Source organism: Talpa europaea (assembly GCF_964194135.1).
Source record: "Talpa europaea genome assembly, chromosome: 4".
Classification (NCBI taxonomy): domain Eukaryota; kingdom Metazoa; phylum Chordata; class Mammalia; order Eulipotyphla; family Talpidae; genus Talpa; species Talpa europaea.
The window spans coordinates 92,308,527-92,324,326 of NC_140070.1; the positions used below are offsets into that span (position 1 = coordinate 92,308,527).

General features: G+C 37.9%; 1 protein-coding gene across 1 annotated transcript; it reads left to right on the plus strand.

Moving 5' to 3' along the window:
• Positions 1-4,386: 4,386 nt before the first annotated feature.
• Positions 4,387-13,884, plus strand: HHLA2 (HHLA2 member of B7 family; the record flags this gene model as incomplete). Its single annotated transcript, XM_084232646.1, has 5 exons — positions 4,387-4,450; positions 6,819-7,178; positions 8,061-8,327; positions 13,203-13,237; positions 13,861-13,884. 5 exons carry the CDS (start codon positions 4,387-4,389, stop codon positions 13,882-13,884), a joined length of 750 nt encoding a protein of 249 aa, XP_084088772.1.
• Between the last annotated feature and the right edge of the window lie 1,916 nt (positions 13,885-15,800).

Here is a 15,800-nt window from a genome sequence, read left to right on the forward strand (position 1 = left end):
CCCTGGAAGTTGCTTTTCCTCAAGGAATTCATAACGTCAACTCTCATAATGTGAGTGATGTGAAACAGTCTTGTTTTTCAGAGAATTGACTTGCTACGTGCTCTGGTCATATCTAGGCCAGCAGTTATGAGGCCAGGACTAGTTCCCAGTGTTACTGATGTGCAGGCTAGAGAATCTAACCTGAAGACAAATGATGTTTGTCATCATTGTCACAATTAGCGCTGATGGCTGTAGTCAATTTGGTCTGTAGCTATTAAGATGGGCACAGGGTAGCTGTTCTGTTCTTCCCTTTATGACTATAGAATGACTTCAATCTTTTCTCCTATCTGACTCATCTTAGCATCTCGTTTCTTTTTGCCATGTTCCATTACAGAGGCTGCTTCTCTTTGCCTTTTTCCCCCACATCTGGAATTCAGCCAAAATGTACCAGAACAAGATGCTTCTAACATTTGAGCCCTATTGTAAGGGTGCTGATTGCAACTTGGGTAACTTCAGTTTAATCCAAGGTGGAAGATTTTTGCTGCTTTGGGGAAGAAAATAAATGTCTAAAAATAAAACTTGGGCATAAAAATAGGGCCAAATACTCATTAACAGCCTCACTTAGCTGAATGCTGAAATTATTTCAACAGTGCTAAATCAAGCATTTGTGTAGAAGAGGTTGAATATTTTTTTCATAGTACTTTATCTTAGATGATAAATGGTTTACAGTAATTTGTCATTTTATTCGAAAGACATGAATTAAATAGTTTTCAAGGACCTAATTCAGCTCATGTTCATGCTGACCCTAGAATTGGAACATTTGTGTAGACAAGTCTTTGGGAATCCACATTCTTTTTTTTTTTTTTTTTTTTAAGATTAATTTGTTTATACAAGAACTGGGGTACAGGCCAGAAGTGCAGGTGAAAGAATTCACCAGGGACATAGCTAGGAGCAGAACAGGCAGACGATCCAAAAACACTGCTGAGGGGAGCAGTGGGCGACACAGAAGAGGTCTGCCGTGCCATGTGGGTAGCTCCCTGGCCGGCAGGGAATCGAACCCGCTCTGTAGAGGCAATGGACAGCTTCACAGCGCTGAGCTTAACCGGCTGCACTATCGGGGAGGCCCAGGAATGCACATTCTGTATGTGCTGTTGTGGGAGGGACTGAGGACAGGCAGGAAAAGGACCTGGAATATACAGGACTTGGAAGACAAGGGTCAAGAATTGGAATCTTGAGTGTGATGGGAAGCCACTGGAAGTGCTGAATTAGGGGGATGTCATAGAAGGATTTATATTTTAAAAATATGACCCTTGGCTATTATGTTGACAGTCTACTATAAAGCAAGTATTTAAAGAAAGGGGGATGCCTCCTTGGTGTCGCAGCAGGTTGAGCGCAGCGGTGTGAAGCTGTCTGCAGCCTCTACATCGTGGGTTCGATTCCCGGCCAGCCAGGGAGATTCCCACATGGCCTGGCAGACTGCTCCTGTCTCGCTTGCTGCTCCCCTCTCCCCTCAGCATTGCTTTCAGTCTGTCTGCCTGTTCTGCTCCCCGCTCTGTCTCTGGTGAATCCTCTCACCCTCCCATGCCTCTGGCCTGTACCCCAGCTATTGTATAAAAAAAGAAAGAAAGAAAGAAAGGGGGGAAATAACCAGCAAAATAGTTATTTTGGATGGCCAGGTAAGAGAGAATAGTGGCTTTTAAATAGGTTGGTAGAATTAGAAAAAAGTGAATAAATAATGGAGTGTATCTAATCCATTAACAAGAGACTGGTTAATGACATACGAGGGAAGGAAAGTATAAAGATTGAGTTCTAAGTTTCTGATCTAAAAAACAGAATTTGGGCCTCCCCAGAGGCACAGCGGTTGAGCGCTGGGTTGCGAAGTTGCCTGCAGCCTCTGCAGCGCCGGTTCGATCCCAGGCTGCTCCCCGGCCACCGGAGGAGGGTCCCACATGGCGCGCAGACCTCTCCTGCCGCCTGCTGCTCCCCTCAGCAGTGTGCTTCGGTCTTTCTGCCTGCTCTGCTCCCCGCTCTGAATCTGGTGAATTCTCTCACCCTCCCGCGCTTCTGACTGTACCCAGTGCTTGTATAAATAAATAAAGATAAATCTTTAAAAAAAAAACCAGAATTTGGTATCAATTATTAAAATGAAGACTGATGGAGGAATCGGGTAATTTTTATTATCTTGTTTTATTTGGGTGGGGCAAGGACAAAGGATACAGGAAATGAAGTGGAGATGATGGGTTTTGTTAATTCCATGTTGCCTGTAAGGGATCTAGGTGAACAGGAATTCACCTAGGGAGAATATATAAAGTATAAGGCCTGAAAACATCCTCTATTTCTACATAAACAGGGTAAGCAGAGGAGGATGCTCAGAAAACGACTGAGGAGGATCAGTGGTGAAGAGAACAGCCAATTATGGTAAGTACTTCTATGAAATTGAATGAGGACAATGTGGCCATTGTTTTGGGCAACATGGGAGCTCTTGGGGAGCCCTTCAAGGGCAGTTTGTGCCCTTGTCATGCAGACAGAAGTCCAGAGTAGTCTGAGAGGAGATTGCAAAGGGGAAATGGGGTGGCTATGAGATTATTATTCCAATAAGTTAATAGAGCTGAGAAAATAAGTAGCTGATCAACAATCAGAATATTGGGGGGTTTTCCTTACATTCTTAAGATGCCGTATTTTGCTCATAAACACTTGTGCTTATGAGATTGACCTTGTAAGAGAACTTTATGCAGTATAGAGGACATATAATTGCAAGGACAAATTTCTTACTCAAAAAATGTGGGTGCAGAGCATAAGTGAAGGATTTGGTTTTGGATAAGAGCAGAGAGGATGGACTGCTAATGGGTTGATTGAATTTGTGGTAGATGATGAGGGAGTATTCAAAATTGTCACTAAATAATGAAGCAAGAGTGTCAGTTGAATGGAAGCTGGGAAGAGGAACTGTTCAAAAAAGTAGGAGATATTAGTCATTGTGAAGAGTTAGAAGGTGAACCCATGATAAGAAAGTAGACATTAAATACCCCAAAGTTACATTAGAGAAATTAACTTTTTCTTGAAAAGAGATGGTATAAATCAGTTTTTTATAGTAGTCTGTACAGGTAAGTTGACATATGTACATAGAGAAAATGAATTTACAATTACGTGTAGTCTTTTATTCAGAGATAATCATTGATATATATCCCTCCATACATTGTACATGTAGATATATCTATAAGAAGCAGTATAAAGTTCTCATTTTCATAGTACTATTGTATATGTTTTTATTTTGCCAGTTTAGCTATTGCTCTGAAAAGCTACTGGACTGATAACTTCATCATATTACAAGTGTTTCCCCTATTTTTATTGCTTTTCTAATTTTTATGTAGATATACCTATAATTGAAAATGTATATTTATAAATGCCCTCTTTCAAGATTGTTTATTCAATTATTTCCTTCCAGTTTTTAAAATGTAAAAATGAAACTAAGTTATTAATTTATGAGGTTTTGGTTTGATATGATGAAGGAAACTAATTTCAGATATTGAAATAATTTTAGTTATTCTTAAATCTTGTATCCTACAACAAATTTCTTTTTATTTATTTATTTTATAGAGGTATGTTTATTTATTTATTTGTTTGTTTGTTGTGTTTATACATGCACTGGGTACAGTCAGAAGCGCGGGAGGGTGAGAGAATTCACCAGAGCCAGAGCGGGGAGCAGAGCAGGCAGAAAGACCGAAGTACACTGCTGAGGGGAGCTACTTTCTTAAAGAGTAAAAATTTTATCACCAGACAAAACCAGTTATATGTATACAATTTACCATTAATTTTTTCATTTTTTAAAACACAATGTATAGTATTTTAGTGGCTGCCTTATGATTTACACCACTACTGGACTTTTAAGACTATTTTCAGGTTTTGTTTTAATTATCTTTCTGTTATAAAAAATACCATAGTTAATGCCATTGTTACTTACTGTTTAATGAATTTTTAGTATGCTGTAAAGCAATACATGTCCATTTAGAAAATGACAAAAACTGTTATCCAGAGAACCTGTTGAAGGTATACCAAATCATGATCAGTCTACTCTTCAGAGTTAATCTCTAGTGTATATTTAATGATAATGTCTTGTCCTGTGTGCAAAAATATGTATGTTTAAAAGGAACTATGCTACTTGAAAGTTGTATTGTGATCTGATTTTTCTCTTACAACATTTTAAGAACATCTTCCCATGCCTTTGAAGCATCTCTGTAATACCATCTTTAATAGTTGCGAAAGAATAATTTGCATGAATTTTACAATAGTATTTAATTAGGCATCTATAACCTGACACATTCTTTTCCAATTCCTGTTTTTTTCCATACAACTGATAACATGCATACTTTGCTTCTCTTGGATAGTATAACTAAATGACCGCTGCGAGACATGAAGTCACAGAAAGTCCTGTATTTATTCCTCATTTCTATACTCTTTCAGAGTACATCTGAAGGTAAGTTCCTATATAATACGCCTAAGGGTTAGTTATTTGTGTCAGTATATAGGAACATGAGCACACAGTGCAAGGTGGCTGTTTCCTTTGTAACCATAGCTTTGTGGCTTTTCTAAAAGGTTAATTATTATAATAGAAAACAAAAAAACCCTAAAAGTTTAAAAGTCATATATTCTCCTATATACTCAGATCAAGACTTTAAAATCACTAAAAGTTTGGTACATACTCAACACTTGATGGAAGGCATTATCAACTTTGCTAGATCCTATGACAGGCATTTTTAATTATCCAATGCAATATTAGAGGGATTTAGTGGTGCAAGTAGGGAGGCTGACAAAACTATTCCTTTTCCCCTCCATCTTTCCATCAGCCCTTTGTACAAAAATAATCTCTGATGGCGAGAAGTGGGACATGGCTGGCCATTGTAGGTGAACTTGGCCAAAGTCCAAAGAGGTTTACTCCAAAAAGATAAGGTTCTTCCCAGTCCTAATATCCCAGGAGCCATAGATAGGGCAGAAGTTTTACTTAGTGTTTTTGTGAATTGGTGAAAGAAGCTAGATTTTGTCTTCAGTGGTTATGAAATGGCGAAGTATATGTTCTTGGCAAAAATCTTTGTTATGTTGAATCCATTTGCTTTTTACAATCATCTCTTGTGTTGACCCCACACACACACCCCAGAAGATTTGGACTCTTGCATGGAAATAGGGACTGGATATTTCCAACAGCTACCTGAACCCAGCAATTTCTTTTACATGCTCCAAACAATTTTTGACCAAATCAAACTAATTAGTTATATTCTTTTAAGACCTACTAGCTATAACTAGCAGGATTTGTTATTATAGTAGGTATTAAAAATGAATGTGCAAAAATAATTCAAAATGTATTAAAGACTTGGATGTAAGGTCCCAAACCATAAAATACATACAAGAAAATACAGGTAATACACCACCATACATCGCCCTTAGAGAGATGTTCAGGGACTCAACTCCAATAGCTGGGTAAACAAATGGGGCCATATGAAACTAAAAAGCTCCTTAACAGTGAAAGAAACTTAAAATAAAGGGGCCTCCCTGGTGGCGCAGGCAGTTGAGCACAGTGCTGTGAAGCTGTCCGCAGCCTCTGCAGTACAGGTTCCATCCCTGCCGGCCTCGGAGCAACCCACATGGCAATTAGACCTCTCCTGTCTTGCCAGCCGCTCCCCTCAGCAGTGTATTTCAGTCCGTCTGCCTGTTCTGTTCCCTGCTCTCTCTGGTGAATCCTCTCACCCTCCCGCGCATCTGGCCTGTACCACAGTTCTTGTATAAATAAAAAAAATCCTACTGAATGTCATATATCTGACAAGGGGTTAATATCCAAAATATACAATGAACTCACAAAACTCAACAAGAAAACCCAACAACCTGATTAAAAAATGGGCAGAAGATTTGAATAGTTCTACAAAGATGACATACAGATAGATTCCCAAGGGGCACATGAAAAGATGTCTCTCTTTTACTAGGGAAAAGCACATCTGAACAATGAGATATACCCATGAGAATGGCTATTTTCCAAAAGACAAATCATAAATATTGGAAAGGATGTGGAGAAAAAGGAATCTTATATATTGTTGGGAATGTAAATTGTTGTAGCCATTACGGAAAACACAACAGAGATTTCTCAAAAAATTAAAAACAGAAATCCCATTTGATGTAGTTATCCTACTTTTAGGTATTTTCCCTAAAAATAACAAAAATATTAAAGTGATATGTTTACAGTATTTACAGTTGCCAAGAACTAGAAACAATCTAAATGCTTTACATTGATGAATGGATAAGGAAGATATGGTATATACACATACACTTGGATCCTATGTAGCTTTAAAAAAAATGAATTCCTGCCATTTGCAATAAGAGGAATGGATCTAGGGGAGTATTAGTCTTAGTGAAATAAGCCAGACAAAGTATGATTTCAGTTATATGTGAAATATAGAGAAAATAAATAGTTGAACTATTCAGAAAAACTTACCTAAAGTGAATGTGTTCAGGGAATAACAATGAATGGGAGTCTTTTGCATATATCATAAACATAATTTCCAGGACTGTGGCAGACCAGGATCAGGGGAAAGGTGAGGCCATTAATGAAGCAGATAGCAAACTAGAGTTTCTCTGTTTAGGCTACACCCAAACAGGTAATCTATTAAAATTACAGCTACTCAAAAGGACTCTCATAGGTTCTTTCTAGTTAATCATATTAGCCAAGATCCTTGATTATGTAGTCAGTTAATAACCAGACTATTGACCTCGGTCAGTTCCTCTGTGTAGTCCTACCATTACCCTTGATGGGCATCCATTACTAATTCTCTTCATAACTTTTCTGCTTTTGATTTTAGACCCACAATTTTTTAATTTATTTAATCATTTTGATACCAACATTGAAAAAACAGTCATAGGAAGACTTAATGAAGATGTAATTCTCCCTTGCTCATTTGACAATGAGCCTGAAGAAATCGTTATTCACTGGAAGATTCAAGATACTGGCTATGTTCATACATACTATCAAGACCGTGACCATTTGGAGAACCAAGATTCCAGATACAAACGTAGGACATCCCTCTTCCATAGTGAAATTCACAACAGAAATGCTTCCCTATGTCTCAGAAGATTAAGCCTTCAGGATGAAGGAAATTACACCTGCTATGTGGGGACAAGATCTGGAAGCTTCAGACAAAAAGTGGTGCTGAAGGTAGGAGGTAAGTATATATGTAGGATTTATAAAACATGACATGATATCATTCTGTGTTTTTTCTGAAATGTCTTTTTCTCTAACATGCTCTAGATTTCCTTCCAAGTGAACACATAGATATCTACCTCATTATTTATAATTCACAGTAGCATGTACAATAGACATGCTATGACTGTATACCAGTTTTCCCATTGGTGGATATTCAGGTATTTCCAATGTTTTACCAAAAATGTTATAAACATCTGAAAGAAAAATAGATTTTAATATATTGCTGCCACCAGTAGCATAAGAGCATGTACATTCTCCCCCTTAGTCTAAACACTTAATATTACTGAACTTAAAAATCTTGAATTACTAATTTAAATTCTTACTCCATTTTCTAAGTGAAGTTAATTTGTGAAGGAAAGCATATCATTTTAAAATAAACTATTAGGAGGAGGGGCATGTGCTAATAGGTTGTCTAATCCAGCATTTAGCTGCTTCAGACCTTGACTCAGAAATCTAAGAATTCTGCATAAACAGTCAGGAAGGCTCCAAGTCAGTACCTGATATGTTCAGAGTACTGTACCTGCCCTGGTTTATAGTCTTTGGCATGCACGTTTTGGTTGCTCACTAAGGCCATTAGATTTTTTTTTTTGTGGAATTCTTTCTAGAGAACTGAAATTGCTAGTTCCCAGTTACCAGTGCATGCTCTTTTTCCTTTTGCTGGTAATCACATTATCTCTTCAGGTTCTACTGATGTTTTGCTTTTCCTTATATTAACCACTAAGTTTTACTCGAAGGTTAGCTTTTCATCTTATGGGTATTAAAATATCAAGTGTTCTGCACAGATGACCTAAAGAGAAACTGAATATACAGTTCTTCATGTGCCCTTCTTTCTTCCCTATAGCTTTTGTCACACCTGTGATGAAGTATGAAAAAAGGAACACAAGCAGCATCTTAATATGTAGCATATTAAGTGTTTATCCTCGTCCAAGTATCACATGGCACATGAACAATACACACATTCCTGACAGCAAGGTTGAAGAAATTGGGTCTTTGGGTTCTTTTTATATTAACAGCACAGTAAATATTTCAGGACCAGATTCATATTATGAATGTGCTATTAAAAATTCACTGTTCGAGCAAACATGGAAAGGGCGTTGGACGATGAAAGGTAAGCGCCATGGGGCTTTCGTGTACATGGGTTATGTCAGAGCTTGGGAGAGAATGGGATTTGGTTTACAGGGAGAGAATGGGATTTGGTTTACAGGGAGAGAAAGGAACAGAAAAGAAGATAGTTTTGGGGCAGTTAAGACCAAGACTGGAATCTCAGGTCTAATAGTTATTGGCTATATTACCTAAAGTAATTGTTTTTACTTCTGAGTGTTAGTTCCCTCATGATAAAATGAAAGTAATTCTTACCTTGGAAGATGAGTTGAAAGAAAAAACTTGTGAAATGGAAATCTGAGTGGCTCTGTATTTCACTATGTTTCATCTTCTCCAGAAATTTTCTACTTGCACTGAACTTGAAAAGATCAGAGGAGACAGAAAGAATGCTTATTAGGGCACAACCTCTAATTCTTGGTCAATCTTTCAACTAAATAAAAATTAACATTGATAACATTGCTTTTATTCAGTCTTTCCAGAGTATTGGCCCATTAGTCTTTATCAACACCCTCTATCAGCATGAACAGCTTTCAAAATTCCTTCCTTTCATTTATTCGAACAAACCCAAACTATGATCTATAACTTATGTAAGACAAGACTAAGGTAAGAAAAGTTGTAAGACATCACTTATACAAGCCCAAGGAAAATTATAACAATTTTTTTTCTATAAATCTTCATCACATAGGGAAAGTGGAAGTTAGCTCTTTTTTTGGCCATCTTTTGCTCTCAATTTTGTATTTTCAAAATGGTTATCAAGAAAACAGTAAATTTCAGTGTTAAAGATACTGGAACCCATTATTAACTTTCCATCAGGTAGCAACATAATAAAAGGAAATGGTTGAAAGTGTTATTTCATTCCTTAAGTTTCATGCTATTTCATCTGTTGAGGTTCTAATTATGTACCAAGCTATGTCACTCTCAGACTGTGTACTAGATATTGTAGAAAAACTGGTAAATTAGGAAGGTAGCATTCACAAGGAGGAAAAATTCTGTTCACTTTGGCTGGGCATGACTGGAGCTGGTCTCCTTAACGTCAATGCCTGCTGTTCTAGATTGAAGAGTTGGGATGGTAGGTGTTAGTCTTCTCTCTGCTCCCTAGGGAGAAATTCCATACCTTAGTGATCTTATCTGGATTGGACCTCACCATCCCCAGGTTGGAGTTTCTTCCTTGGCAAGAGCGGGTTTCTGCCTCTCCTGTCTCTCTGGATACTGATTTCTTATCTTCTTTGTGGATACACTATTCATCTAGATTTCATGTCTACTTTTGTGTAAATAAATCCATTTAGTTGCAGATTTCTTGTGTCTATGGGAAGAGGTGAGTACTGGTTCTTCCTCTGCCAGGGGAAAATGCTTCTTATTCATGGGAAACGAGACAATTGATTTTAGGGGCAGGATGGGCACTGAATAGGTTTCTAGGATCCGAGCAGACAGGGGAAAAAGGAGTCCTGGAGCCCTTGGTGGGTTTCTCAGGCTTTTATTGAGCTTTGCATGTAGTATAGCAACCAGGTACATGGCAGACAGCAGTGCTGGGGGGGCCAGGAAGCCAGCAGGCCTCCAAGCCCCCAGCATGTCTTCACCCTGGGCTTCTCTGGCTTTCTTTTCTCCCCTTCTCTCTCCTGCTTCTGCTTCTCTCAGTGACTACCTCAATACTCCTCCCATGGCCCACAGAAGTAAACAAGACAGCTTATAATAATGTAACAGATGCAGGTGCCCCATCAGGCAGGGCAATCCTACTGGTGGGAGGGCAGAAAAGCCTGAAAACCATTTACCCTACAGCGACCCAAAGGGTTAAGACCTCAAAAGTAAGGTTTCTAGGGGTAGCTAGAGGAACATAAGGAGGAACATCAGAATTTCAGTTGTCAACAAAAGAACAACACTGAGTAACATTCATGAGAACTCACTATAAGTTTTTAAGAGTTAAAACACAGGTTTATCACCTCAAAGCCCAAGTTTAGATCACCTTAAGTGCTTTGCTGGGAGACTTTAAAATAGTGGTAATAAAGCTTTTAAGAAATTCCATAACTCAAATATCTAATTACTTCTCAGGAACACTACTTCCAAATTCATTTTTCAAGTGCCACTTAGAAAATTCATTTGAAATTTTTTCATTGGTGTTTCCTTTTCTGTTGCAGATGATCTTCATAAAATGCAAAGTGAACAGGTTTTATTTTCATGTGACACTGCAAACAATTTTTTCCTACCAAAGCAAGACTTCATAGTCACCTGGTCCAGAATGGAAAATGGGAGTTCCTTCATCCTGGCTTACTTTGTGAGCTCCTCACAAGATATAACTGTCAATGAACCCAGACTTTCATGGAAGAAAGAGCTAATAAACCAGGGAGATTTCTCTTCCACATTGAAAGATCTTAGCATTCCAGACAATGGGGAATACTTATGCACTATTTCTTCAAGCACATATACTTTACTCACTATTCAAACACTGCATGTAGCAGGTAAGTTACAATAGGGTTGGCTAGTGGGTTTTGACTATGGCAGTAGAAACTGTTAATGTCAACCTAATTTTTCTGTTTGATATTAAGAAATAACATTTCTGGTTAGGATATAGACCAGATATAAGCAATCTCTTTCCTTAACCACACAAAAACCCTGCATTGAAAGAAAACATATATTCCCCATGATTTTCTTTTCAGGGCTTCAGAAATAACCTGAGGTTACACATTTTGGTGACTCTTGTGGACTTCAATTTCTGCTTATCACTGGGCCTAGTATGTGCCCTAGGGCCTGGGCTTTGGGTATTTATGGCTATAGGAACAGTTGGAAGTTAGATTGGAGCTCTACTGGACACTGGGAAAGAGAGGTCTGTGAACCTGATAGAAATAGTCACCAAAGTACATATAAAACTATTTTTTTTTTAACTCTATTGATAGCTAACTGCCAAAACCCAAAATGTTTTCAGACCACTATCCAGAGTCAGGAGAACTCAAAGTTGCCTTTCTAGGTGGGCTGGTTGTTATTATTAACTTGACCTGGGAGATCATGATAGGTCTCTAGACTTTTTCAAAGGTAATTGAGTTGGTAGAACATATTTGTAAAGAGATTTGCCTCCTTTTAAGATGTTGTGGCATCTCTCACCAGACACCTGGAGCAGAAAGACCCCAGTAGGGCAGAGAACAGTCAACCAGTCCTAGGACTCTGGACCTCATTCTTTCAAAGAAACTTGTTTTTCTAGTCTGAATGGCTATTTTCTACTTGCTGCCTTGTCCAGGTTCTGACTTTGGCAACTTAAGGTCTCCAAGTTTCTGTCTCTGGGTTTCCCACTGTAATATTAATACAGTAGTTCTATGTCTAAGGAAGATACTGGAAAAAAAATTTTTCCCCCAGTTAATCCTTAGCAGATTCAAGCACTGTCTGTTACCTCAGTGGTTACTTCTCACCCGAGACCACAGATCCTCCTTGGCAATTCCTATCACCTCTGCACTCCTTATCAGGGTCCTCTGGGACCCTGTCCTAAAGGCAATGTTGTACTATACACACCTAAAATTCCCCAGGTAAATTCTGGACAGAGGCTAGTTTGCAGTCATAATTATTCCATTATAAATTGCATTAATTCTCTTACTGCAACATAAAAATACAAACTTAAAATCCACAATAGACACATCACCCATCTCAAGTGTTCATACTTTTTCTCTCCTGACTTCCACCCTCACCAAACCCCAAACTGGTTAATAGTAGTTGCATGTTTCTCACAATAGGAACATTGAGACTAAAAGGTATATATGCTCATGAAGAACTTTTGGTTCAGACAGGCCTCTTGCCCATATGTTTATCTTTTCATTATGAAAAGTGTTTTTACTAATATGAAATCTACCTCCTATCCAGAATGCAGAAATAACTAGTTTTTGAAATAGTAAAAATATTCTACCTACCCATCCATGGGGTGTTTTTTTTGTAATCTTTCTTCTAACTTAGATTTTGTTTGTTTTATTTAGAATCATATCAAAAACCATTTCTCTGGCTGATTGTTATACCTGTGGTAATACTGGTGGTCATGGTGGTCATATTAATAGTTCACAAATCAAGAAGACACCCCTGTCTCTGTACAGGTAATATCTCATTGAAAAACTTGTACTCTGTCCTGGTGTTCAGGAGATGGTGCGTTAAAGATAAGTAAGTCAGGTCCCACCGAAGATACACAGCACACTCAAATCAGGCAGAACAGTGCATTCTCCCAGATCTGGGAGAAGATGATGTGCTAGCAAACCTAAATCTGAAGGGACCGGGTGATGGAGCAGTACCCAAAACCTGGTGATCTGGAAGAAACTGAAAGAATAAATACCTGGTTTTTCTCTTCCCTTGACAGGTCATAATTCTGGAGAAGCAAATGAAGGAAGACAACAGGGTATTGACCGCTTTTTTAAAAACAGAAATTATTCTATAATTATGTAGTTAAATGGGCTGAAAATATATTTCAGTATTGCCTACCCTCAGGTTCTTGGTTGTAGCTTCATATGATGATTGTTTACATGTTTTCTTGTTTAGTACTCTTTTTGCACTACTGTTTTAAAATGTCCTTAGTCTAGGATACATAAAAAAGGAAAAATCTTTTAGCAGGACCCAGGAAGGGCTTCTTTAAGAAATGACATTGTATCCCCTTTTCTTAACCATCTCTTTCACTTTACCCGTCAATTTGTTAACTTATTTTCCATTAATAAAAATTGGTCAGAATCAGGCCAGTCCTAAAAGCCAGAGATTCCTGGCAAGGTTGAACTGCCCTTAATTTCCCCTTTGAATCAGCCATAAGCATTTAGTACTGTTTGTTTCTGATTTTTTTCTACACTGAATACATTCATAATGTTGTTAGAAAAATGGAAAGTAAGGTGATTCTAATAACGTAATTTTAAAGTTCTCGTTTTCCTTACAGAAGGGTCCAATACTAATAATGCAGAAGAAAACATGGTAAGTAATTTCCTTTCTCTAACAATTTATAAGAGCACTATTGTAACAGTAATTGAAGTTGTACTAATTTATGAATCATCATATAAGACTTTCATAAAAAAGACAATCTAATAGGAGAAAATACAACAGGCTCTTCCCAATGTCTAATTTTTTAAGCAAGAAGAACCTCTTAAATAGTTACTCTTCTCATCTATAGTTATTTATAGAGAAGCTCTCCAGTGGCCCTATGTATACAAGGGGACACCAATGTACTAATTCTTATATATAATCCCATGTTTCCATCAGAAGTGGAAAAAAATGTAGTCACAGAAAAAGTGGAGAAAAGCAGACTACAATTTCTGCCCAGATTCAGACTACTGACCTTGAATTGTGGTTTGACAGTATATGTTCTTTGCTGCATACCTTTTATTATTTAATGGGATAAACTTGTTTCCCTATTTGTTTAAAAACTCAGGTACATCTAGCAAGGGGATTAAAATTGATAAAACCCAAACTTCAGAACTACTTAAAGCTCCCTCCTCAAAAACAAAGAAAGCAAAGCAAAACACTATCATCATTAAATACTTAAGTTGCTATTCTGACTTGGACAATAGCCATTTAGTGTCCGTTTTCCTTGATTCTAGCCTCTCTCGGAAATCAGCACCTGAAAGGAAGACAGGATGACATCTGACAAGCATTCTTCTTATCCAGTGACCTCACCTCCCCTTATTATTCCTGTCAATGATGGCAAACATCTGCAACTATTTTTTCCAGTATTATAGTCACGCCTAATGACCTAAGCACCATTCATTGACACTCTACCTGCATGCCAAGGAGTTCCATTCAGCTTAAATAGAATTGTCTCATTCATTTTCACTCCCGTTGCAATCAGCCCAGGAGACTACTGTAAAGTTTCTATCAAGAACTTGTAAAAAGGGACTCCCTGGTGGCGCAGGCAGTTGAACACCACACTGTGAGGCTGTCCATAGCCTCTGCAGCGTGGGTTCGATCCCGGCCAGCGAGGGTCCCACATGGCGCAACAGACCTCTCCTGTCTCACCCACTGCTCTCCTCAGCAGTGTATTTTGTCAGTCTGCTTGTTCTGCTCCCCGCTCTGTCTCTGGTGAATCCTCTCACCCACCCCCTCAACCTCTGGCCTGTACCCCAGTTCCTGTATGCATAACTAAATACATCTTTTAAAAAAAAAAAAACTTGTAAAAAGTCTATCCCCTATGAGCTGATTCAAAATCTGATCAATGAATGACAGGTGAAGGAGCAGGTAAGAACAGAAGTTACCTTAGTGAAAATGTGAAAAACCAGAGCATGGAAACTGAAGCAACTTATACTGTACTTTTCTATGAGTGGTTCTATCAGTTCAACTGACTAGATTTAGTATATGCACACAAAATCTTCTATGAACTCTAGAGATCTCGGCTGGATTATACCTTTCAACAACAGGTGTATATAGCTGAGTGACTTTAGCTGTGAAATTGAATCTCTGGCTCATCTATCATGTTAATCAACCTTCTAATAGGAGAGATTTATTAACCTTCATTTTAATCAATTTTTAAAAGTCACTGTTAATTCTTATGAATTGTCACTTTAACTAGATTTTTTTTTTTTTACTTACACAATCAAGTTTTTGATTCTAGAGTTACAGAAAGAGACGTAACTGAATTGTGGTGTAATGCCTGACTGCACAATCCCATACCGTTTACATAAGCACAGAGTACTACAATCTTGTGATAGATTTTCATAAAGTATTAAGAAATCACTGTAAAGAAAGATCTGACTCCTATTAATCTTATTTCCTTTTATATAAAATGTACATGCAAGTGAGAAAACATTATTTTAATAATAAATCACAAAACCAGATGTGTGTTCTCAAGCTAAAGTTTGCTGTCTGATTTTACTGAATCTGTCTTGGGGGTTCCAGGAGCAGAGAGAGGAAAATGGCATTCAGGGTTGGCAACCTGGCAGCAAATTTCTAAGAAAAAATTTAGGGTATAGAGAATTTTCCTAGATGTAAATGTTTGCTTAGTAAAGGGTAGTTTCAAAATTATTTTTAGGAAAGCATATTTTATCAAAATTTTATATATAATTATTTTTTAAATCTTCAAAAAGTTTCATGTTAAGCATTTAGAGTTTGCTCATTGAGATAAGATTACTGGAAAAAACCACTGCCCTGGATACAGTATTTAGATATCTTTGGTAGTTCACTCAGTGGCCATATCCCCTAAATTATAAAACTTTTATTTAGCTCGCCTTGCTTGTCAGGAAAAAACAGACTTGATCTGTCTGAGTCAAACCAGGCAAGCAGGTTCCTTGACATGGGTCTGTCTCAGCACAGGCACCTAAAGAAATGTGGTTAATAGGATTGGAAAAGTGTTCCAGAAGCCTTTTTGATTTTAGAAGGGGCCATATGACATGATGTAGAGAGAAGATGAACTGTTTGTAGCCCCGTACAATGATGAAAGGGGCAAATTAAAAAACCAGGGCCAACACATGGAAGACAGCAGACAAGAAGGAGCCTGTGGCCCAACACTGCTGAGCCCATGAATTCATTTTACAGTCACCTGTTTGAG